Below are 26053 nucleotides of genomic sequence, written 5' to 3'. Positions count from 1 at the left end.
GATAGTGGGGAGAGATTTGTGATTAACATAACGTAAATTCATAAAGTAGTTATGGTTCAAATATTGGCCTCATTAAGATAGCCATCAAGCTGGCATGAATATATCAAATCCAATTAATCGTTCGATTAATATGAACGAGTCTCTCATTCATATAAAGAATCAAAATCGCGAATGTCCAGTTGTGACAATCGTCTAACGTTTCTCTGTCCATTCAGTAACACCTAATCGTTTCTGCAATACAGGTATCATACATGTATTTCAAAAGTGACACAAAACAGTGACACTGAAACAAGTTTTTCAGGGAAAATAAAAGACTATTTGGAAGTTTAAAAAAAATATTATCCTTATCAAACGCATAAGTTAACAAGAAGTATAGAATATAGAAAGCAATGATCTTCTAATATTCTTCTAATACAGAATTGAATTATTTTGAGTTGTGACATTCTTGAAACATTCTGTATGAAATATGAACGTTTCGTAGCCAGAAGTAGAAAATTGTAAGCTTCTGTTGTAAGAGTGTCAATATCCTGTGTATTCATTTTGGTCCTCTGATTTTTTTTATTTGGTAAGTTATCAACTGACCTTTTATTGACTCATTCAGTGGCAAACTTTAATCTCAGTGCTATGTCGCAAGTTCAGAAAAATTTATCTTTGATAATTATGTTATGATTACAGAATTTAAATAATAAAAGATGTAAGTAATGAAACGCTTTTTTGTGGTAAAGGTTCTGAACTATTAATAAAAAAGAAAATAATTTCATTAATGACCCAAAATGATTATTGAATATAATTATTGGAAAATTCTTTTAGATATGGGGGAGACAAAATTTCCGAATTTATCTTGACCTTCTGGGTTTTATGTTACTTGATGGTTAAAGTTGAGATGGAAGCAATTTATTATATAAATTTACGGTTTAAAAAAATCTAATTAATCTTTTAAATCAAAATTAAAGATACAAATAAAAGAGAATGGTAGAAATGCATATTAATTTTAAAAACAGGAGGAATAAAAAGATCTACAATCCTGATACAACAAAAATGTGATTTATCATCATGTTATTCTCTTCTGGTTTTCATGCACGACCTACTATTTTGACTATTTAATGCATTATGTAAACGAGAGAATATAATGATTTCTAATTTATTCTAAGGTTATCAGACTATCGTATGGCAAGTGCAACGAGCTAACGTCATTGATGGACATCCTGTCGTTGTCGCCGCGAAAAAGTTTCATTGCATAGACCACAGTGGAATTTTACTACCGATAGTTAATTAATAATCAGATTCATTGATCAGTTTCATCACTTTCAAAGTTAGTTGAAAGTTTCATGGAAAATTCAACATAAAGAATAGGATGTAATATAATTTTTCTGGGGGCTGAGCTTGAAGTATTTATCATAACAGGATATTTTTAAAAAGGTAATAAACAAGTTTCTAATCTAAAAGATTGGCGATAATTAATTGTTAATTATCTATGGAATTATTTAGAGAGTATTAAGTTAAATTGAAATATTTATAGTAGATTATATTTATTTATATTAAATATTTATATTATAATTATATTAGATAGTTTGAAGCAAAATTTAAAAATAGAAGTAAGCTTTATTACAAAATGTATTAGACAATGATCTATAACTCGTCGTTAATCTTGATGACCGAATTAGGCACAAAGACAACTTCGTTGGTGTCGTTCTCCACGTACCCAGACCTCTTCGTTTTATCTCTTCCTGGATCGGCGTCCACTAGAGATATACTCGATCTTACCTCTCTACAAATGAAAACATAGTACACAACTTCGTTTCTTCTAAAGATTTTTATGCATTTATGAGGTATTTAAAGATCCAAAAATTTAACTATATAGTCTAACATGTTTCAACTCAAGGACTTCATTTAACAAGAACCTAATTACTTTTTATCAGTTCCAGGCAATCCTGCTGACACTATGAGATCTCTGGGCTTGGAAAAGTCACACTCCAAGATAAAAGCAGCGTCACCAGGAGTAATTAGCTCATCGTCGTGCTGAAGAACCAAGGTGTTCCGATATTTGTTATCAACCTGAAACAAATATCTTAAACCAGTGAATTATTTCTAACTTATTTTGTAGTAACTTTCCCAAATTTACAGCAGACTTTACGATGTAGTTACATTTTCTGTGCCACATTGGTTGAAGGGAATACTCATAGTGAAGTTTCCACCATGATCAGGATTCAAGAAACACGAAGGTTCTCTGGAATAGAAGCTACCTCGTGTGTATATCACACCTGAAAAATTTTCCGATGTTTGCAGATCCACTACCATTTTTTCTGCCCCACAGCGTAAGGCGACCAGATCATATCCTTTTGTGGAAGCCCCAATTTGCATGTCCATGGACAAATCTTGCTCCCAAATTTCATCTGAGATAAATAAAGAACGTTTCTGTTATTTTTTTCATCGATAAGCAGTCGGTCTTTGCTGGTTATTATACTGGTTTCTGCGATTAATAAACATCATCGAGTCTTTGAGTTCAATAAAAACGATACATTTCGATAATATAGAGTTGTTTCGACATTAGAGCAAAAATCAAAGTTCAAGTCGTTTTGATCGTTTAGAAATAAATGTTAAATGATAAATAAACATAAATAATTCTGTGGAACATATAGTAAATAAATAGTTAAATGAAATAGATAATAAAAGTAGAATCAAAGATCCGCATTCTAATTAATACTTATATTGTAATTACCCGCGAATTGTCCTCTTAAAGTGAATATAAGAAGCAGCACGACATGTAGCGGTACTTGCATGACGTTGCCAGATGAACGTCCGTGAACTGACAGAGAATTCAAGTTCAAACTTCAGAAAGCAATCCCTACTATTACCTGCCCTTGGCTGACTCCCACTTTAACACTGAATCCTCTAATACTTTCACCCTGACATACATCTATATTTTTATTTCAATTCTTTTTATACTGCTGAGGTTGTTAAACCTTCCAATGTCATGTATAAATCATTATTGTTACAAATATCATAGTACACTAAAATTAGAGCAGAGATTTATTTCTAAAATCTTTTAAATCAATTTCTTCGATTCAGTAAAAATTTTTTAAATTAATTTTTAATTAATTAGTTCACGATATTAGGAGAAATTTATGTATTCTTATAATCCAAAATTTATTTGCAATCTTCTATTTTTTTGAATCTTTAATCATACGTTGATATTCGTATATTTGTATTTAAAGATAAAGATACTGTTTGAATACTATATTGGTAAGCTTTTAAAATTATCTATCTTACAAAATGGTAGATTAATTCTTTTTATATAAAGGTCAATAAAATAAAATTTTTTTATTTCTCTCGAGATATTAACAATCAATCGTGATGCTGATACAAGGAATGCATCTGGTTGTCTACATTCAGGATCATCTGAGTCATTGATCAAATAAGATACGACAGTGAAAAGATTACAATTATTTTGTTTACTCATTAGCTGCATTACGCAAGTTAGTCAATCCCTGCAATGGAATTTTTTATAAATCTCGTCTTTTTCGTCCTCGCGTAATCTATTTGTTTTTATGTTTATTCCCACTTACCTACCTTATCGATTGCGTTATATAATTGTAAGCTACTTTTGTCGGATGGAGCAAAGATGTCAGTCTCATAGCTCATTCTCAATCATGAACATGTGTTAATTTTCGAATATAATTTGAAAAGAACTTCAATGCATTATTAATTAATGTGCTATATTATTATATACAACTATACTTTAACTTAATGTTACAATCAACTAAAATCACATTTAAAGGATTAAAGGACCAATATTAGAATTTTCAATATAATTAGTACATTTTATACTAAAGACAACACTAGAATTTGAAATAAAATCGTTAGAACTTTATCTTAAATATGTTTGATATATCTCTACTATTTTATCTCTTTTATTTTATTTTAAATTCTATTATTTTGATATTCTTTTGGGGCAGAATTTATTAATTATGCTAAAGACCCTAATTTTTGGTTCTTCAAGGAATTTGTTTAAATTACATGGATAGCTTTTTTCATTAGCAAAAATTAGTTCAAACATGTGATTTTGTAAAACCGTAATATTAAATGTTTTGTATAATAAAATAATATATCTCAGATTGTTACTTTATGCAAGTAGTGTACAAATGTCTATCTTGCAGAAAACTACAAAACTCAAATTATATAAAAGAAAAGAACAAACATGTTTTCTCCCACAAATTATATCATACCAAATTGTTTTGATAAACTTATTCAGATTGCGAAATTCTTTTCACATAATCATTGAAGCAAAACATGTTTGGCGACTTGCATTGAACTCCCTCATGAAAATGCAATTCATAGTTGCATTTCGCCATATAACTCATATATATGACATGAAACATGTATTTTGTAATATTTCTATGTGAAAATAGCATCGGAGGAAATTATTTATATGTACTGGTTTTTTTAGTGAAAGTAATAGGGTTTAGTGACCTTTAGATACACCACTGGTGCCAGTAGCCACGTGGATCACGGGATCTTGTTTATCCCGTACGCACAGTGTACGTGACAAGTTAGTCTTATCATTTCGTCCTAAGCTCATTATTTTTATTCTCAAATAATAGTGTTCCTACTAACAAGCATCATGGCTACTATACGCGTTGGACAAATTCTGTTTAACAAAGGATTGCAGATTGGTCAAAAACCACAATATTTTGCGAAGAACGTGAAATACTATTGTTGTAAGTACTATGTTGCTAGTTGTATTGCCGGGAAGGAAGGATAGAATATGTAAATTGCTTTTAGAACGTTACTTGGTATAAATTGTAGTACGCAATTACACAGATCTCTAGGATTGTTACAAAATCTTAGGGTCCGTTTTTTAAAATTTCTTTTTTGTTTATAAAGTACTGTAATTCAAAATTTTTCATGTGTCGATCTGCTCAGTTATATAAGCAATGGAGCATAGTCAGTTATAGGTTAAAGGTTATAGTAAAGAATTCAATGATACTTTTTCCTTTTATCTTAATATTATATCATTTCTATAGTGTAAATATTGCTTTTTTGGTAACTATTATTATGGTTAAACTTCGTTTTGGGGCAACACTCTTTTTTCAACTTCGGTAATTACCTAAAAAACCTCTGTCATCTTAGATTCTGATGATCTTTTACTATGCTGTTGAGGATATGGTTTTGAACGACTTTCCCATACACATAACCATCGCTTAATCTTAGTTTCCGAGATATTTGCAAAAAACCCTCAGTACCACTGAATTCTGTACATAATTGTGCGTCTGTGATAGTGTGTGCGCTAGTATTGATTGTCAGCCGCCTCTCGGTGGCTGGATGAAATAACGTCTAATTCACACCTAACTCTTATCTTTTGTTTATAATTTGTATAGATTTAAGTTAAGCGAGATTTATTATATTATTATATATTGTTCCCTTGACTAAAATGGTATGTATATTATAGATATATAGTATACATACATTATATATATTATACATATATATAGTAGTGCACATGAGAGATTTCCTTATTTTCACATTTTATTTGATTGAGAGAGCTGATTGCGCAATGACTTCAACAGACTTCCTATCAAGTTCATGATATAAAAGAAAAGGATGATTTTAAAAAAAAGCGTCGATGATGTCGCCCCACCTTAATCTTCTGCACCCGAAAAAACAGACACGTGTACAAAGAAATAATAAGTTATTATGCCACATGCACATTTACAACAGAAAATATATTCGTTTTTATGCATGCATATATTATTATTTCCACATACACTTTCACTTGTAATTTAATGTAATTACCGATTTAATTTTTAAAAACCGATATTTAATCGATAATTTTAACTTGCTTTTTCTTGTGCGAAAGCGTAATTCGTATCTTATTACGATTCAGATTCTGTTGCAATTAAATTAAACGGTAAATAAACAGCTACTTAAAATCTATAACCTTGGGAAATACTAAATTCCAAATAAAACCACTAATTTTTCGCGCCAAAAGATTTATTTCTTCAAATGTGTGAAATCAAGTCAAGCGATATACAAATCTGGAATTATTATTAAAAAATTCTTTTATTGTAGATCAGGCTCAACAGAATTATGAATTCATCAAGGTAGAAATTGCTGGCGAAAAGAAGAACGTTGGTCTGGTCACGTTAAACAGGCCAAAAGCCTTAAACGCTCTTTGCGATAAATTGATGACTGAATTAAATAATGCTGTAAATAAATTGGATACGAACGACAGCATCGGGGCTATAGTTCTTACTGGCAGCGAAAGAGCATTTGCAGCCGGTAAAACACATTTTGTCGTAATTGAAATTATAATTAACTAATTAGATTAATAAATTAGAATTATTATATTATGAATTATTTATAATTTACTCCATAATTAATATTCATTAGTAAATTATTAATAAATTATTCAATTAGAATTAGATTGTGAACTTTTTTGTTTAGGAGCTGACATCAAAGAAATGCAGAATAATACTTATTCGCAGACTATTAGAGGGAACTTCCTTGCAAGCTGGGATGCAGTCACGAGAATTTCGAAACCAGTGATTGCCGCCGTAAATGGATATGCTGTAAGTTAATATAATTTACAAAAAAAATAGCAACTTGGTAATTTTCAGAAATATACCAAATATCCAAATCACTGTATAATATTTAGCAAATAAAACAAATATTTGCTTATATCTTAGTTATTAAACAGTATATTTTTATACACAGTTAGGCGGAGGCTGTGAATTGGCAATGATGTGCGATATCATCTATGCCGGAGACAAGGCAAAGTTCGGCCAACCAGAAATCATCATTGGTACCATACCAGGTGCAGGTGGTACTCAAAGATTGACTAGGGTAATTGGTAAGAGCAAAGCGATGGAAATGGTACTAACAGGAGGTCAGATCACTGCTGAGGAGGCAGAGAAATGCGGTAGGTTTATTAGAAATTGAAAAGTAAGTTGTAGACGAAGTGGTTTGTAACTCATAATACAATTAGAGTCAGAGAAATTCTATGGCTTAAAATAAGACGAAAAGCAAGAATAATATAATTACGCTGGAGATTTCGTTTTCGAGAAAGACATCCAAATTCGATTTTCTTCAAAACGTGACCTTGGGCGACAAAGTTTTATTCTTCATTTTCAACTTATTTTCGCATATAGAATAATTTCCTGCCAATTGTGCCAATAATATACGAATATCATTATATGTATATATTTAAACGTGTTTTGTTGCAGGTTTGGTTAGCAAGATCTTCCCAGCAGAAAAACTTGTTGCTGAGGCAATCAAATTGGGTGAGATAATTGCCTCTCACTCTCAATTAATCGTCTCCATGGCGAAGGAGTCTGTTAATACTGGTAATCATTGAAATTATGTAACGATCATTGTTCTTATTCATTTATTCAAATATTCATTTCTTTTCTGTTTTTCTAGCATATGAAACTACCTTGAGGGAAGGGCTCCACTTTGAAAAGAGAATGTTCCATGGAACATTTGCAACAGTAAGTATTTCTTTCTCAAATATAGTAATTTAAAAAACAAAAATTGAATGGTGTATAATTAAAATTTCAGAGTGACAGGAAGGAAGGAATGAGTGCATTCGTTGAGAAGAGACCACCCAACTTCACCAACCAGTAGAAAGCATTTACTGTTTACTGCATTATAAGATATATATGTATAACTAGATACTTATTTTTATACATCTTATATATTTTTTACACTTGTTATCAAAAAGGATGTTTTTTTAATAAACACAATTGTTTATTTTAAAGGAAAACAAAGACCAAGACTTAACGTTCATAAAGAACTTTTATTTAATAGCTACATTTACATCTAATATCATAATCCTTGAGTATAATACATTTACAAGTAACAGTTCATACCAGGTAAATGTTTCTTATTAATAGCAATTCTAATGCTCTTGTAAAAGCACAGAAATGCCATCGACGTCGTAAAAGGTATCCAAGAACGATAGGAACAATGGAATTTCACATCAATATCGTTATACAATAAATATCGAACTGCATAATAATGTATATATCTCGCTTATTAATTGGGAATATTTATATTTCTGTTTTCAGATTTTCTCGGAGAATCGAAGATTATATTTTACGATATAAAAAGATGCTCCCCTTTTCATTGTGCTTTTTTTCAGTCCAAAAAGATAATTCTAAATTTTTCGTTTTCATTTGAACATTTTTTTCTCTTCCAAACGTAATTTTATTTTCATATTAAAATATATGTATATTAGTCCTAAACGTTTTCGTGTGTGATAAATATAATAAATGTATCAAATTTGCACAAAAAATAGCAGTATCAAATTAGGACGAATTATTTTAGAATACTTCGTATGTCGATCCTCTTGCAAAACCTGCTTGACTAGCTAACACTAACAATGTACAGGTATGATGAAAGAGCTGTGCATACTTGTTATTTCCATCTGGTTTTCCTCGTCCTTATCTTAGAAATTATATATATATATAAAAAAAAAAATAATTCAAACTAGCTACCCTTACGCTCTAGATATCCTCGCTGCATTCCTTAATTAATTAATTATTATTTTAAGTACACACCAAAGGGGGTTCCGTGTAACGTTATGGAGTCAGTAGGATCTCAGAGAACTTTCAGTCATCATTCGTAACATTTTAAATCGTTATTTACAAAGATTGTTCGCAAAAACCTTCAGCCAAAAAGCGTTCTCAAAAGGAACTCCAAAAATATTGTTCTGATATGTGAGATGGTGATTTTTGATTATGAGAGATTTTTTTAGATTTTTTTTAAATTGTTGGTCCTGTGTTCTTGCAGTCAGACCTGCGTCTTTTCCCATAATGATTTGTCAACCAATATTATTATTATAGTTTATTTAATTTTTAAATTATAATTCTACGATTTTGATTGACTTGTAATTTGTAAAATTTAGTATCATAGTTATGCAAGAGAATTTATTAATATTAATACCTTGATGTATAAAATTTGACTAATAATATTGGCTCACTTATGCAAAGGGGCTTCGGAAATTTCTCGAGATCCACTAAAAAAAAATTGGGGAAATGTGCTCACACGAGACAACTCGGTTTCCTCTCTCATATATATATCACAGTTGCAAGCTCTGCTCGAATAACTAAGTTGGTATAGTTACAGAAACGGAAATTAAGTTGGTAGTGATCGATTCAACGTTCGTTCGGGGGATTTACCGCTTGTTACGGCTCTTCATAGTGAAACGTCTCCAAAAGTTGCCGCTTTTCTTTGATGGTGTTGCAACTGGTGTATCATAGGGGTAACTAGATTCATCATCCGTGTCTTGTGCATTGGGAGTTTCTCTAGTGGGGGAGCCACCGTGTCCAGAATCTCTGTCTCCATCACCAGAGTTCTTTTCCAGACCTGGAGTACAAATGAATTACCATTCATTATTCTTTTCTATTTTTCAAGGACTTATTTTTCAATAAATAATCTCCTTGAAATTTAACTCTAAGAATTAATACACACATCAATAGTAGGCTCTCAATCAGTCAAGTAGTACGCTATCAGCTAGTCAACTAATAAATGAACACACTTGATAAATATTAACACCGAATTACTGAATAATAATTCAACAATATTAAATTTAATACAATTTGCAGAATTATAAATTTGATGGTATTAGATACCCTTAATGATAACCTTAAAAATACATATGTCTAGAATTGTATGTGCTTACAAATAATAAAACTTCAGTCCAATTGGCAAACTTTCATCAAAACATCTCAATTAACATATTTATGTATTTTTTAGGCTGATCCTGGAAAATGAATGGTTTTAAAAAAATCCTACCACCTCCAGCACGGAGCATGTCTAGGAACGTGTTCTCCGCATTGCCACGTGTGCGTCCCTGTTTCTGCGATGGTGTCCCAAAACTCAAGCTCTGAATATTGATTTCCGCCTTGAGTTGTTCTGGCGGTATATCGTCTACCCGGAACTCGTTCGGATCCTCGACGAATGCTTGTTGCAGGTCGCGCATGATTTTCTTGCGGATGGTTTTTTTCATGGATAGGTGTCTCTCCAGGTGTTTTACGTCGCTTTCCGTTAAAGTCTTGCTGTTATCACGACGACGTGACTTCTTCTTCTTACTGTTTTTAGGACTCTCTTCTTCACCAGAAGTTGAACCGACAGATACGGCACTGTCGTGTCCTGGTGCCTTCTCTTCAGCTTGGAGACGCGTGTTCTCCCATTTATTACCGAATCCAAAGATGTCTCGGAGATGGGGAATGTTCCTGTCGGCTGTTTGCTGCCTTGCCATTATTTTTGTTGCTTATAGTTTGGGAATGATTCAACAGTTGTTTAATTATTAATCTGAAAAAAGATTTTTGATATTTAAAATACATTTGCCACTAGCTTATAGCTTTGTGTAATAGCTGTAATAGCTAAGAGATAACGCTATACAGAACGGTGAATAAATGACCAAATATTTAAGTTAAGCAGTAATGACACCTAATACGAATTTTTCAATGTATATAATTATTTCTTACAAGAAGTATTCAACTCCCATACTAAAAATTCACAAATATTTTTCTCCAAATAAGGAAATTGTTTATATTCTTGTATTTAAAAATCTTCTGCTCAAATGTTGAAAATACACTACGGTATAGTAATTAGAAAGCTGCATATTTGTATGAAATGATCATTACTACATTGGTCATTTATGCGGCTTGGTTTGAAAACGAAATAGAATATAACCAGTGTCTAAAACTAAAATTATACGTAAAATGGCCAATCGTAGTATCGTAATCTGTCACCGATAATAATTAAACGTACGGCGCAAGCGGTTTTCCAGGCGCCGTTAAATTGCACGGTTTATCAAGGAAGCTGCTGCTTTGAAGGAGCTTTAACGCACGACATATTCCCGTTACTGTAAATACAGATCGTATATAATGCATTCACCATGCACACATTTCCTTTTTCATAGTGGACGGATACACGGACTTTAAATCGCCGGTGAAGAAATCCGAGTAGCCCAACCGGATTCTCGACAACTGTTCGAGAGATGAAAAGGGAAAAACTGATTTACCGACGATCAGCAAATACCCGTTAGACTATAATGTTCGCCTATATATGTTACTTTTTGTCCATCTTTTTCCCTTTGCAGCTGTAAATGGCTATGGTAATTGAATTTTATTGAACTTCCGCAGAATGAGAATAACCAAAGCAAAAAAATCCAAAATAAGAAGTATTTAGAATATAAAAGCTGAGGAAGGGAAAGATCCAAAATTGGCAAAATCCGAAATGGGAATATTCAGAATAGAAAAATCTAAAAAGGAAAGATCGAAAACAGAAAAGTAAAAAGTGAGTAAATCCAACTCTTTATTTTCTAACTATGATGAAAATTCCCCAAATTTACGTTCTTAGAGTAGATTATCAAACTTTTCCCCCTTACATTAAATTAGTCATAAATAAGCAATAAATTTTGATTAAGTAACAAAATAAACGAATTAATAGTATCTCTACACTGAATTCGCCTCTAGAGCCACCGACAGAATGCACAAATGGCAAATGTAGTTGAACGCAGTGAAACACCCACGCTTGCATATTAGAATGCAACCGTAAACGCGTGCACACTTCGTGGGTCGTGATAGAAAAAGAACTTACTAGGTATAAATAAAGCGGTTTCTCACGGCGCAGATGGAAAGTGCGCCAAGGGAAACGTGGGCGAGATTTCGCGTTATCGATTCTGAAATCGGCCCACGCTGAATCGCGTAATAGCCCGCCCGTCTTTTATTGACGAACAATAACCGGCTAGCTTTTTATTAATGCTCCAATAACGGCTGCTTAGTCCACTTCTGTTCCTAGATCTTCGCTCCGCTAGAACCGTAATCTGGTTTCGCGTGCTTTGTTTTACCCGATCCCTTTGCATTCAAATGTCTGATGTTTCTAGTACGATGTTTGTGTATGTATATACGCGTTTTAGAATCTTGTCATGGTACAGCGGTCGTGTGGATAGATAGGATCCTTTGTTCTGGTTCTGCAGTTTGATGCAACGTTAATGCACCAGACAATTAGGAAATCCCCAACATTAATTTATGTAAATACAGTGAATTATAAGTAAATTTTTAAATCTGCAATCTGTCCTGCATTTTCTTATTTTTATTTAAATTTTGAAGAAGATATTCATTGATTTAAAAAAAATACTTAACTCTTTGAATTAAAATATTGCAGTGGAGACTTCAGTGAGTATCCCAGAATTTTTTCGAATTATTTGAGAGACTAGAACAGTACATAATGGGATCTAAATGAATTTAGATAGGGAAGTAATCCTAACCTATATTCGAAGTATGGAATCGTTGCTATTCCTAAAAAAACTATTTGAACAGGTTAATTTAATTTCAATATTAATAATATTTGCATTGTTTTTGTTGGAGTATAGAACGTTGATTTCGAACAACGAGTGATTTAAGAATACGAATCGAGCGATTACGAAAGAGTTATTCGCATAGGCTTTAAGTATGCATGCTGTGTGCACGCACGTGGTTCTCCAGGATACCGGTCCGAGAGTCGTGAACTGTTATGCGGCCCGCAATCAACATTAACACGCTCCCCATTACGTAGGATGATATTTATCCGAGGCAAGACACTCGGTGTCGAACAATGACTGCAGCTAGCCATTTAACATTATAACGAAAATGAATCACGGTTAATTTTTTATTATCAAAGTGATAAAACATTAGAAATTAAACCATGTTTTCTTTTTTTAGCATCTAAATGCATGAAAGACACATAACTATCAAAATGAAGAGGAATAAATGAAATTTTTCATTTTCTGGAGAGTAATTTATGGACTTTACTGAGTTAAGCAAAACAAGAATTCTTGTTAAATAGTGTAAAATCTGTTGCATCGTTTCTAGATTTTTGGACTTCACTGACAATAGCAAGTAAAGTAGGAAATAAAAAAAGTAATATATCAAAAGCTGTTTTAGTAATTCTGGATTTTTGTATACTAATATACCACATTAAGTAAAAAATAAAAGAAGTAGTGTACCAAAAATCTGTCAGCAGTTCTACTTTTGAAATTAAATTACAGATTCCACTGAGCATACCATGCTAAATAAAGAGTAAAATAGAAAAGAAAATAATGTATCTAAATTTGTTCCAGCACTTTTAGACTTATGGAAACTAATCTACAGACTCCACTGAGGATACCAAATTGAATACAAAGTATGAAAGAGCAAATAGTATATCAAAAGCTGTTACAGTAAGGTATCATGACGTGAAAGCACTTTGGGCTAGGAAATAAATTGAAAAGCTTGATTAAAAGCTTCTATAACGAAGGTGTAGCCTAGGCTCAGGTTAGGAAGAGCGATTTCCATAGCTTTTGCAACGGATCAACAATATACATATCTCAGTCGCCCGGTGGCGAGCTGGTTGCCAGGCAGCGAGTTTCGTCCAGGTAAACCGCTCCTCTCGTTTCCTCTTTCACCCGCTTGTGCCTCGTTCCCGATACAAACGCCATATTACCAGTCTATCGACGTTTGATATCGGTCGACCGGGCTCAGCGGTGCGCAAACTCCCTTGATACGGGACAAAACAAGTTTCAGATACAGAAATTCTGGTAGAAGAATATCCAGGTGTTGCTCATTTCATCAAAAACTTGTTCTTTTATATGTATTACATAACCTATTTTGGGGAATTGCACTTTAGAATGAATAAATTTATGATAATTTGGAGAAATATCTTTTCAAGGATTTCGTTAAAGACTATTATCAGCTATAAAAGATATATTATATAACTGAAATTATTATCTTTTTGGTAACAAGGAAGATAGTTATATAGTATAGCAAACATCTATATAGCATAGAACTGGAAAAAGAATTCTATGGCAAATAGTCCACATTACAGAGAAAAATATTGCTATATATGTGAGGCATAAAACTTCTTCAAATTCTTTTCAATTTCTACTCTTTTCTCCAGAAAAGATTTCAAGGTCACAGCTGAGCTAGCTTTTCATATAGTACACATAAATCTTTCAATAATATTTATGGTCTGTGTAGCGTAATCTGGTTGTTATCTAATAATTCAGTGCAAAAATTTCATTTTCAAATTTCTTCTTTTTTTTTAGAAACGGAGAAGGGAAAAGCATTTACTGTTGCGTAAACCAGTCGAATCTTCTGACGTGTACATTAAATAACTGTTATGAAACATCGCACTATGGACAAAGAACATTTCTTCCTAGTAGATTACTTGCGCGAGTTTTTATGGATCAAATGCAAAGATTGAGTATTCAGTGCATTACGAATTTTTTGCACTAGGCCCTGCCTTCCAAATACAAATCTAATGGTCTAATATCTAATGATTAGGTTGGTATTATTAGATTTAAAGTAAGAACAATCTGTTGTCATTTCTATTTTTGTTATAATTTTTTTATAAATCATATATTAACCTATTCATATACAACAATGACTACCAATAATGATAATAACTTTTCAGTTATAAAATATACCATCTTTATTTTGAGTAAAAACCTGAGACACCCCATATATGGGAAATATATTGCTGCAGTTGTGTTCAGTGAATTCTGTTACAAAATAAGCGTTGATTCCGGTTCGATCGCTGTTACAAGATTAATAAGCACGCTCGTAAATTATCGTCGGGCACGATACAAGTTGCGCACCACTGATTTAATGGATGACTCTACCGGCCTGGTGTGGTAATCACAGTAAAAAATCTTTCGTTCGAACGAGCTTTGGATCCTTGGTAATTTTGTCGTCAACAACACTCCGTGCTCTTCTGCCCTTTAATTATGTATTACCAAGAGATCTCGAAAAATCCATGCGAAAAACGTGGCTGTCGTGAAAAACTATGGCGCTGCTTGGTTCAACGACATTGTAGCTGAATACGATGGTTGAATAGCGTGGAATAATTGGGCGAGATTCATTATTTGTATGGAAATGGTACAGTTAGATAATAGACGGATGTTTATGCAAATTTGTGTTATTATGAATATGATTCAAAAAATAGAATCCACAGAGCAATTATTTATTCACTAAATATTATTGCAAGTGCTATGAAAACTGCAGAAGATAAACCTATTTTTTTAAGTCTTCAACATGCTATGTACCAATTTAATCTTTGTACGATTGCAATGGAGTACTTTGACACTAAAAATCTCCATAAGGAATTGTTTGTAGCGAGAATTGTTTTCCAAATTTTTGGAAATTTTTTTAGGGGAGAAGAACATGATAAAACACATTTTGATTCCTTTTTACAGGCAAGCTCTGTTGCAATTCGTTTTATATGTCGAGCATTGGATTTTTCAAATTTAATACGTCATTAATTAATGCTATCAAAATAATGCAAACTTTGAAATTAACCTAAGCTCTTGATCATCTATGAACTATGGATATAACACGTAAACATCCATAGTATAATAATAAAAAATAGTAAAAAAAATTCAATTAAATGGTTATGCAATAGTTGCGGAATAATTATGATAACAATCAGACATGATCTGATAATCATAATTTGCAATTTTCATTAAAATTCGGAGTGAGCTATGGAACGGTATCAAGGGAAGAAAACTCGTAAAACTTGTTAACGGCGATAATTAAAGTGGTTGGTAAAGAAGTCTGACACTATTACATGAACGGGATAATAATTGCATCGTAATGATATTTCTGATGAAGATAATGTTTCACGGATAGTTGTTGCCACCTGTACTTTTGGAATTTTTTTCCTTCTTTTCCATATTTTTGTGAGTAATAAGCTTGCCTCATCATGCGCTGTATGATTTCCAGGCCAGCCGCTATTTGGCACGTTTTCAATATTTTTTTCCAGTCATGCTTGCTTAACTTTTTGTGTATCATTACTCTTCTTTCCCTCTAAAAATTTATTTCATGCGTGGTTGTACGTACACATGACCATGTTAAGTAATATATACACGAGCAGAATTTTTATAGTGGACCTTATACAAAGAACTTTCCTCGCCGAGTTTCTTACGTGATCACAGAAATTCCTTCAAAATTGTATCTTCATAAAAGCCAAGTAGAATCTGACCCAATACATTTTACGAACTACCACAGTGAACAAATATGGGAAACATGTCTCATAAGATAAAATTGAATGAAGTCGTAATATCAGTTACGTTTCAGGCCTAACTAATGATTACATTAAAGACTTTTACACACTCATATGACATTTAAAAGTGTAAAAGCGCAAAGGATACAAATAATGTGCAAAATTGGTGTAGAAAAGGTGAAACAATTCTCTGTCTAAGTTTTACTCTTTTTAGTTGTCTTGCAGTTTATTGATGATGATCGAAAGTAACTTGGATCTATTTTCAGGGAACCGATGGAAGTTCTTTATTCTGAAGTAAGAGGACCAAGTGGAAAGGCAGAGACTGGCTATTAGCGTACGAAATAACGCCACAATGTACCGTAAGCCTTGGTTGAGCCTTCACGCATGGTGGATCGAAACGGACAGGACAGGAGGAACAGGCAATAGCACACGATCGATTCGTGGCTCGTTACAGAGAGCCTGGTCGAAAGTTCGAACAAGGCCCGTACATTAATATTTCCGTTATTGCGCGCACGAGCACCGAGGTTATGCCTTTCACACAGCCAAGTAATAATACGGAAAGTGATCGTTCCTCTCCCAGTCGGCTGATCGATCACGATACGGATTTTAACGAGCCTTCATCCGATTAACGCCCCACTGATCACGCAAACCTGACTTCAGCCTACTTTATTAATTTTTTTATGATGTTACATTAAGTAGAAGATCGCACTTAGTGTTAATAGAAATTTAATGGATTATAGAAGGACACACATGTAATTTTAATTGCTAAATGGAATATGTTTTTAACGTATAAGATGAGAATAATTAAGGAAAAAACAAGCATAAGCAGTTTGAAACAGGTTAGAAGATTAGTAAAGTGGAATTATGGATGCTGAACAGATAGCGTATGTTGGAAAAACCCAAGTGATTAATTAATGATTGGTTTAAATGGTACTTGTCTCGGGATAGTAATAGAGCAATTAGTAGTAGAATAATTATCATTCGAACATGGGATTCTGAGGTCTCTGTGGTTTCATAACACTGCTAGATCCATTCAATCTTGGACTTCCTTTCGAAGAAGTTGTTGATCGACTCTTAATACGGCACAGATAACTACTGCACTCTGTTCATAGAATTCTTGCACTGAGACGTCTTCGACTTGTCAATGTTGTAAACACAGACTCACAAGAAGAGACATCTTTTCAATTATTTGACCTATTGCAATTCAAGCTTTAAAATGAGATAGCTAAATGTACTAAATTCTGATCAGCTTGAACAACGAAACTCTAAATTAGTTAAATTAATTGTCAAGATATTTTAAAGAATCAAAACAAGCCACAAATCTCAACTCGGAATAGCATTCAGCTTCCAACCTTACAATCAAACCATAACAATAACAGCAATAATTCAAGAACTAACGAAAAAGGATCCTCAAGCATCGAACCACTCATGAATCTCGACTCAGAATTGTGTTTGCCTTTTAAGGTCGCAATCAAACCTTGACAGTTCAGTTCCATAGATCACTGGTAGATCCTTAATCCAAAATGGTCACATGTACACCACTGTTTATTCATTTTCACATAAATATGTTGAAGAAGAAACTGTGAAGAAGCGAATGAACTGAGAGGAAAATAACGTTTGAACGCGTTGTAGAATATCCGTGCAAGTCTGTGGCCACGGCACGACTAAACGTCGATCCAGGACTTTCACTTTGAGATCCAGCCGGCCCTCTGTCCCTTCTCGAGCCGATTATTCGTAGCACACCCACGCTCTCCAACTCTGAATCACGATCGAATTGTTCTTATGTGGATAATACCGTTCCCTGGCTGGACAGAGTGGTTCTCTATTGATACAGAGACGGATTTTCCTTAGGTTTATCCAGGAACTAAAAGTTAACGTGGTTATCCGGATTTAGAGGGTAAATGACAGTCTGAAGAATGTTGTTTGCATGAGATTACTATTGCGAAGAAGATAATTGGAATAATTAGAAGATTCTTGGCTAAGGTTCATATATGTAGGTGTACAAAGAAGTTGGAAGAAATATTGATTGTAAAAGTAAACTGAACACATTTGCTATTTAGTATAGTACATCTAAAATTATGGAGAGTGTATATCAGGATATTTTATGAAAAATAAGAGTGATGGTCCAGTAGTTTGAAAGTAAAATATAGTATACTTCTTAATAGTTGGATTCTTTAGGTAACTGTATATATAATCGCTCTATGTCTTCTTTTTCAGAATGGTTGAATGAGATAGTAAAATTTAGAGTTCCCAGATATCTGCATAGGATGAAAAATTAAATGGATTGATGGAGAGTCGTTAATTAAAATTTATGATGCTAAAGTATAGTTTGAAGCTCACTGTGTGGTAGGTTGGCTACAAGAACAAAGGAAGATTTTAGAAAAGAGTTTGTTATCAAAGAAGCTTCCCAGAAAATAAATAGTAACTATAAGTAATTAACAGTAACTATAAGTAATGAATATCAATGAATTAATAAAAATAAAGATACTGGTAAGGATACGTTAGTAAGAATTTCTTGAATAACAATAAAAATTTAATAATTAGAAAATCCTAAAAGTTTTGTTAATATATTTCATAAAAATTCAAAATTAATAATTTTATGGATGTTTACTTTAGATTTGAAAGAAGTACAAATATAGGAACATACCAAAGGAATTCAAAGGATGAACAAAGGACGCGAACGGAAAAGTGAATGAACTTCGCGTGTCAACAACACCAGAAACCGCTCAAAGTTTGCTATCATAGTTCGTTGAACGAGGAACGGTCGAGGAAGACGAAAAGGAGTCAGCGCTTACGTAAATGCGCTTTCGTTTGTTTTTCAAATATGCACCGGCTCGATCCTGATTCAGCACGGAAGAGCATGTGGCTTCTACCAGTTCACTGCGATCCGTCTCGCTGATATAATCAACCAGTAGAAACTCGACTTTTCACTCGAAGAAAGCAATATAACAATTATTACCTAAATTCTAAAGTTTCGATAATCACTCGACCACAGAAAGTTTTGGAAGATCGGTCAAATTTGGCGATTTTGGAACACGAAAATGCGACACTTTCTAATCTAAAATGTGTGAAGATTTAAAGATTTGAAACTTCGAAATTGTGATAATTTGATAATTTCAATGATTGGTAACTTAGAGATTTGAAAATACGAAAATTAGAAGGATTGAAATTTTGAAAACTTGAACACCTGATAATTTAGAAATTAAAGAATTTGAAAGTGCGAACAATGAAAAATCTTAAAGTTTCTAAACGAAAGCGTGGATATTAATTCCAGAATTAATATTTCAAATTTCGTTAAAAAAAATATTATTTAAATATTTATATCGAAGTTAACGCATCGGTTAACAAGGACGAAGCGTTTACTTTTGAACATCGATGAATGAAAATTAATACTCCATGGTAAAGGCGGCAACAGAAACGTAATCGTGGCGGGTTATATCGAGTCCCAGCTGTTCACCTCCGCCAAGCATAATCCATTCTCTGACTTTCCTCGTTCTACAGTTACTCCAGGGTGAAAGGTGAACCATCTCCTTTCCCCTCGAACCCGTACTGACAGGAGGATCCGCGACTATACTTGTCAGAACCGATTACAACATCGTGGCTCTCCCTGTTTTCTACCACGTTCTTCGAGAATGAATCCTTGAAAAAGCTGATTCATTAGACCACAGGAGGGTTGCTGTTTTATACTCAATAAAATGCTACTAATTATAGTGTGAAATGCTTCGGAGTTACTCTGATCTGTTATTTATAAAAAAAATAGTTATATATATTTAGTTTTTAACACTAGAGCTACCGATAATTAAGACGAAGTTAGTTAGAAAGATAGTTAAGCTATTTCTACCAAAAGCAGTCAAAATGACTGATCTTTAAAAAATACGTAATAATAGAATATTTTTATATTTATCGATTTATTACTATCTTAGAAAAGGAATTCCATATTACGTAGTACATTTTTGGTATTACTAATCCATCTGGGACTATGATCTGGAATTTTTTAATTTGCAAATTTTCAAAGTATTTGCACGTGTCATGCTTACACAGCGTCACCTGCATCACCCGCCTTCGGGAGCGACCAGGCCGTGACGTCAATGTAACGTTATCAGCAGCCAGTGTATCAATCAATGGATCAAAATCTTAAATTTCTAAATTACTAACCACCCAAAGTTTTTAATTTGTTAATTACCAAGCAATTGGGAGTTTCAAAATTATTAATCTTTCAAACATCTAAATTGCCAATTATGAATTTTCATAAATATAAATTGTAGAAAAAATTAAACTGAGTATTGGAAGAAGAATAACTGATGCTCCAAGGATAGTACAATGATCGTCATTATCCCAAAACGAGTAAATTTCGTCAGCAAATATCGTAGAATAAGGCCAAGGAAAATAAGAGATCGACGAACAAAGAGAATTACTTGCTTACTGGAATCGTATCTAATCTTAATCATTATTCTATTCGCATATTCCTGTTTATTATTTTCCCGTGCCCTCGCTGCCAGTCACCAACACGAAAGTGACATCATATTCTGTTCACGAACCAGTTCTCATTGACTTTAATACCAGCTCTCTATAGTGGAGGTCTGGAAGATGGTCGTCAGGTGCGGTCATAACCTCGCAATGGATTCACAGACATGTGTACTAGCCTTTTGAGTTCTGACATAAGTTCTAAATAAAAAATTGCAGAGTCGCTTATATTTTCGTTGAAAACTTAACACTAATAGGGTTAGAAAGAGAAAAACTCGGCCGAACACGTGAGAAACAATGGCTCTTTCGTTTTGCTTGGAAGTTGCGAGGCGATTTGTGTGCAGTGCACGCTACACCGAGCAGAAACTTCAGTCTCCATTACATAAGAGAATAGCCGGTCCTCTTCATCTTTTTCCTCTCTCGAGTCCATCGTCGACGTTGAATCACCATAGGCGTCTAGACGAACTTAATTGAATCCAAACACATAACACATCCTACAGATTTTTGGCACAGATAATAATGTACCAACATCAAGTTCATTTTAATTTAAATCAACGATACGATAATATTCCAGCATTGATTTTGAAGCTTATAAATGAAGATTCAAACTCAACGGGCAAACAAATTTTAATTTATATAACCTAAACTTTGAAAGTAGATCCTCCTAAATCTCTTCATCCATAAATTAATAGTAATATTAATTCAAAATTAATAATCAAATCTTGATTTACGTAACTTGAACTTTAAAGAAATGGATCTTCTTAAGTATCATATACGCCAATCTCTATGGGGAAAGATTTTGCAAGTCTGAAAAGCCAAACATCAGCTTTCCAAAGCAAAGTTCATGCAGGGACAGCTATGAAAACCCGGAAGGGTTGGCAAACCAGTTTTGTGACAACGGTACAGCCTTTATCGATTATCTTCTTAACCTACGTGTGTCACAGGTTGTCTGTCTTGTATAATTGCCATCGATGCTCGCACCATCTAACCCAACTTTTCGATTATTTCTATCATTGATATATGTACGTAAATACGTTCTCACGTTCCTTTTTGGAGGTTAGATAACATTGGAGAGTTGGAGGTAACACGCGGGCGTTATAATGTCCCATCGAGGAAGCAGCCACCCACAAAAGAAAATCTGCCGTGTAATAAAAGGTAACGGTGCCTGGAAATAATAGAGTACGATATATCAACAGAAGGCGCCTCTATACTTTGTAATTTCACGTTACACGTAGTCGTACGTTTTTCTCCGCTATATTTCATTTTCTTTATCCTTCGTTTTCTTTCCTTGACAATTTTTTTATAGTTTTGTTTTTAACATATGATTTTATAGTTTATAAATCTACATAATAATTAACTATCGGTTATTAATTACTGATTGTCTATAATTTATATACTTTTCGTAAAATGATTTTACCAATCACAGGTATTTTTATAATAATTTTATAATTATATAATTTTATAATTTTCTAATCATTTTCATTAGTGATATATGAATATACATCTTTAATAATTTTCATAGTAATAAGCAATGTTACAATAATTTCTTAATGTCAAGTGTGAGTATATTTTTTAAATAATTTTACTGTCGCCGTGAACGTTGTTGTAATAATTTTGTAATGATTTCGTTAGAGTTGTATGGTTGCAAAAATTATTTTTATATTTAGGATTCATAGTTAGTCGAATGTTTGATTGCAATTTTGTTAGAATGAGTAACGAAGTAATGGAAAACAAAGATGTCACTACTTCCGGAAGGTAGTTTCGCGACAACTTCCTGCTCATCGCGATGTTGCTCAAGAAACGTCGGAAATAAGGTTGGAAAATCGTGTTTCTGCCATCCAAGCATCGACCAATGAAGTTTTTTCTGATGCAACAATCATTGCGACATGATCATCAACGAAGATAACTATAAAATACGTGTGGGAGCGTTTCCATTATTATAATATTTTTCCTTGATTTTTTGTTGTATGAACTTTCCACTGTGCCTTTTCAATAATTACTTGTTAAACTCTGCTAAACAGTGTTGTAAGACAGATAAATAGATATCAGAAAGGAATTAATTTAGGCCCTTATTCAATACGAAACAAAGAATTATATTGTCGCGGATTTCTTTCAACAATTATTTAATTGGAATATTTTTTATTTTGTTATCCTTGTTGCATTACTGTCATTAAATTTTGTGATAGAAATGCAATCAAATTAAGATTACTATAATATAATATTTAAATTACAAGAAATATGATTCAAACAATATACGTGAACTTTTGCCTCATATTTTTAGTTATATAAACTTTAGTTTTTCAGTGAATTATTATTGACCTAATTAAATTAAAATCGATAACAACACTTTTTTCTTTTTAATGCTTTCTACAAAAATGTAGATGGTTACAAATTTGGGGCTCCTCTATTTATACATTATTTGAATAATATTTATATACCTTTCTGTTTTATTTATGTAGAGCCAATAATGGATTTGCAAATAATTGCATTAACAGCAAAAGTAACGCATTATTCATGAAATAAGGAGGGCCGTAATAAACCCCGGAGAGAAACTCTCCATTCACAATGCATGCTCTTTTCCAAAGCCGACGATTTAATGCTGGCGTCCTCGATTTGACGGGAAAGAACAATACTGCGAAGAAAAATGTGCATTTGCAATACACACTCTTAAAAGATACGATACTGATGAGGCGAAGCAACGATCCACTACCTGCTTACTAATTAATTAAACATTCTAACGTCACTAGCCTTATAGAACAATAAGAAAATAAGAGGTGATCGAATCTGTAATATTTACACAAACTAGTATATTTAACGAAAGAAGACTACTTTGTTTAAAAGTAAAAAATTATTTTTAAAACAATTCAGATACAATTCCATAAAGTAAAAAGATAGAATCTATAGTAATTTCTTTCCAATTATTTCTTAATGAAAAATTTATTCGTTAATGAAATTTAAATATAAAATTGTATTTGTAAATAATTATAAGAATAATTGTTATACTTACTATAAATTCTGTTATTATTGTAAATTTTATTTTTATTATTTTTCATAATAATTATAAAAATAGAATTTATAATAGATTCTGCAAAATACTTAGTTTCATCGAATTATTACTCTTCGATAAATTCCAAGAATTATATGTTTCTATCTTTTCCTCAGCTACTAAGGAAAAGCAGCGCCACAAATTTTTTTAATAAACAAAACTACAAGAAATATTGTTAATTGGAGATTAATTGAAGATCAGAGAGCTTCTGAAACACGGCAGTACCTTTGGAAAGACGTCCGACAAAAATCCACGGAGATCGTTAAGTTACCTTACAGGCCGATTCAAGGACAGACAAGTATCATCAGGATTGCGAGTCATCCTGCTTGTTCTTTATACTCTTTTTTTCTCCTTTTTCCTTGGACTCCGGCGTCCTTCCGTGCCGGACGCTCTTCTTTACTCGACACTCGTTTAAAACTCGTTTTTAAAACCATCCACGAAAGTTTATTAATTTCATTTATACCGCCTTATATTTGGAGATTAGAATCTATATTATTAGATCCTGATTCGATTAGATTTTCTTATGGTAAATCAAAATTTTAAATATTCTTCTAATCTTCTTATAGATTTGGAAATTTGCAAAAATTAGGTTAAGATTAAAAATAATTGATGTAATTATTGATGTAAAAGTTCTATATCCTTATGAAGATTAATTAAATTCTATGTAATTTATTGTGTCAGTTTAATTGCGTTTAATGAAAGTTTAATGCCAGGAGAGGAATTTCTCTGCTAGGCTCTACATCTGAGAATCCCCATTTATAGGAACTCTTCTATAGTCTTCCATATATAAACATAACCTTTTTTCAGAAAGGAAGAAAAATTATGGAAGATTTTGTTTCAAATGTTGGAATGTTTCTAAGAAATAATGTCTTTTTATGCCACAAAATATGCGAAATATCTTTTCTTAATTTTATATATAATTTTTGTAGAACAGCATAGAAATTTCATTGGATGATAATAATTGGTATAGCTATAAAATTATAAAAAGAAATTTACATATCCTATAATCTAATAGTTCACTAATGATTATAATACTGTCAGTTAATAAATTATTGTGCAACAGGTGGAGAATGTGAAAAGAATGGTGAGAAATACAGTAATTTATAGTTTGGAAAGTGAATGACGCGATAATTCAACTCTTGTGAAGAGGTAGAAGAATGAAGTTGAAAAAGTCAGGCACAAACTTCTTGATGAAGGAAGTTGTTTGCGGTCGAATGAATCGGACCTTGGCAAGAGAAGTCCAGACAGTGCGGTGCTGGAAACAGCTCAAAGGAGTCCGCGGCACGTCGACAAGACGTCCCCTTTGTGGGATACCGTTCGACCACCGAGCAAGTAACGAGATCTCGGTTCGTGGAACTCGCCATAACGACCCCGCCTCTCGTTTGTCCAGAAATTCATTCACTAATTTTCCTCTTACCTTCTGCTGTCACGACATTGATCTGTTTCTTGATTAAATATCACCAACGAATCTTTGTAGTAGACAAAAAGTATATTATGATAAGAGATGATCAGTAGCTGAGAGGTTAGAATTCTATACCTAGGGGAAGATACATCTTCATGCATTTGTGAAGTAATATGTAATAAGAAGTTACACCGTAAATTGTATACAATTAAGTGTACGTTCATCATATTGCTAAAATGGGACGTGAAAAAGTATTTAGAAGAGGGCAGAACGTATTGTTTCAGTGAGAAGAGGTTAGGAGGTTGTTTACTCCAACTGCTACATCGAGTTCGATCCCCCAATTGTTCGGCGGAGATCGTGTATCGATCGAATGGTTCGAGGAGTCAAGCGCTCGCACGTGTCCGCACCTTTTTCTTTCTTTGCAGACATTGGATACTGTATACGCTGGATGCTGCGCGAAACCGTTATGCAACCTGCAGCGTATAAGTGGTCTTTGCTCGCCCAGATTCCCGTTGCTCTGTCTCCGCATCGTTTTGATCATTACAAAATAGCTATGAAAAATTATAATCTACTCATCCAAAACTACAAGTTCTCCTCTTATCAATTGTTAATTACGAATTTACCTTAATTAGGAATGAGATAAATGCTATAAGAATTAATTTAAAAAAATAGAAGAAATGAAAAATTGACTAGGTTATATATTTTCACGATGGATAAAAACAGTGTAGCATTGGAAATAAACAACGTTGTGCAATCATTCTTGACGACTCGATCGACTACGACAAAACCACATTTTACTGCTTGTTTAGCCTTCGCACTTTTTAATACCAGTTCTTTGTACCCACGTAATTGAAATATATATGTATGTAGTTCCAATTTAATTTCAGATTGGGAAGTTTCATTTCCACTTCTCCAATGTCACTTAGCTGTTACAGCTATACAAAACCATGGTTATTCACATCACGAAGACATCTCCCTGTTTCCCGTGTTCTATAACGTTTTGAAGCAATCGTATAGCTCACTTCAGAAGCGACGTTCATTGTTTTCTTTGTATTATGCTTCACTGTCTCAACGCGTTTTGAATTCTTCATACAATTCAAACTCAATATATGTAC

General features: G+C 33.0%; 3 protein-coding genes and 2 long non-coding RNA genes across 14 annotated transcripts; 3 read left to right on the top strand and 2 right to left on the bottom strand.

Annotated features, from left to right (window-relative positions):
• The first annotated feature begins 116 nt into the window (after positions 1-116).
• LOC122576712 lies at positions 117-2127 on the top strand. 4 transcript variants are annotated; one of them, XR_006319869.1, is made up of 4 exons: positions 117-565; positions 676-1419; positions 1665-1829; positions 1920-2127. It is a non-coding gene; the product is annotated as an uncharacterized LOC122576712 (long non-coding RNA). The 4 variants fall into 4 exon arrangements; XR_006319868.1 differs by having other exon boundaries at positions 117-694; positions 811-1419; XR_006319867.1 differs by having other exon boundaries at positions 117-1040; positions 1152-1419.
• LOC122576711 lies at positions 1505-3038 on the bottom strand. Its single transcript, XM_043747386.1, has 4 exons — positions 2720-3038; positions 2146-2393; positions 1910-2055; positions 1505-1768 (listed from the first exon to the last, which is right to left on the bottom strand). The coding sequence occupies exons 1-4, from the start codon at positions 2778-2780 to the stop codon at positions 1630-1632; spliced, it is 594 nt and encodes a 197-aa protein (XP_043603321.1). The 5' UTR covers positions 2781-3038; the 3' UTR covers positions 1505-1629.
• Positions 3039-4396: 1358 nt separating this feature from the next.
• On the top strand, positions 4397-7768 carry LOC122576708 (probable enoyl-CoA hydratase, mitochondrial). The gene is made up of 7 exons (XM_043747378.1): positions 4397-4718; positions 6070-6279; positions 6445-6569; positions 6715-6919; positions 7224-7343; positions 7420-7487; positions 7558-7768. Exons 1-7 carry the CDS (start codon positions 4622-4624, stop codon positions 7621-7623), a joined length of 891 nt encoding a protein of 296 aa, XP_043603313.1. The 5' UTR covers positions 4397-4621; the 3' UTR covers positions 7624-7768.
• A 7-nt stretch (positions 7769-7775) lies between these two features.
• Positions 7776-17670, bottom strand: LOC122576709. 7 transcript variants are annotated; one of them, XM_043747380.1, is made up of 4 exons: positions 17504-17670; positions 10777-10994; positions 9796-10314; positions 7776-9366 (listed from the first exon to the last, which is right to left on the bottom strand). In XM_043747380.1, the coding sequence occupies exons 3-4, from the start codon at positions 10259-10261 to the stop codon at positions 9176-9178; spliced, it is 657 nt and encodes a 218-aa protein (XP_043603315.1). In that variant the 5' UTR covers positions 10262-10314; positions 10777-10994; positions 17504-17670; the 3' UTR covers positions 7776-9175. The 7 variants fall into 7 exon arrangements, with proteins under 7 accessions (XP_043603315.1, XP_043603317.1, XP_043603316.1 ...); XM_043747382.1 differs by having other exon boundaries at positions 10777-10870; XM_043747381.1 differs by lacking the exon at positions 10777-10994 and having other exon boundaries at positions 17425-17670.
• Positions 12229-17413, top strand: LOC122576713. Its single transcript, XR_006319870.1, has 3 exons — positions 12229-14309; positions 14440-15703; positions 16101-17413. It is a non-coding gene; the product is annotated as an uncharacterized LOC122576713 (long non-coding RNA).
• Positions 17671-26053: the final 8383 nt, after the last annotated feature.

Source organism: Bombus pyrosoma, linkage group LG16 (assembly GCF_014825855.1).
Source record: "Bombus pyrosoma isolate SC7728 linkage group LG16, ASM1482585v1, whole genome shotgun sequence".
In the NCBI taxonomy this organism is placed as follows: domain Eukaryota; kingdom Metazoa; phylum Arthropoda; class Insecta; order Hymenoptera; family Apidae; genus Bombus; species Bombus pyrosoma.
Note: the sequence above shows the minus strand (reverse complement) of the source record. Positions and strands in the feature narration are given on the sequence as shown.

Coding starts and splice junctions, on each gene's coding strand:
- LOC122576711 (XM_043747386.1), bottom strand. CDS start 2,780: ATGCAAGTACCGCTACATGTCGTGCTGCTTCTTATATTCACTTTAAGA. Junction 2,394..2,719: donor TTTAAGAGGACAATTCGCGG/GTAATTACAATA, acceptor TATTTATCTCAG/ATGAAATTTGGGAGCAAGAT. Junction 1,769..1,909: donor TTGCCTGGAACTGATAAAAA/GTAATTAGGTTC, acceptor TTTCATTTGTAG/AGAGGTAAGATCGAGTATAT.
- LOC122576708 (XM_043747378.1), top strand. CDS start 4,622: ATGGCTACTATACGCGTTGGACAAATTCTGTTTAACAAAGGATTGCAG. Junction 7,344..7,419: donor GAAGGAGTCTGTTAATACTG/GTAATCATTGAA, acceptor CTGTTTTTCTAG/CATATGAAACTACCTTGAGG. Junction 7,488..7,557: donor TCCATGGAACATTTGCAACA/GTAAGTATTTCT, acceptor TTAAAATTTCAG/AGTGACAGGAAGGAAGGAAT.
- LOC122576709 (XM_043747381.1), bottom strand. CDS start 10,261: ATGGCAAGGCAGCAAACAGCCGACAGGAACATTCCCCATCTCCGAGAC. Junction 9,367..9,795: donor CATGCTCCGTGCTGGAGGTG/GTAGGATTTTTT, acceptor TTTGTACTCCAG/GTCTGGAAAAGAACTCTGGT.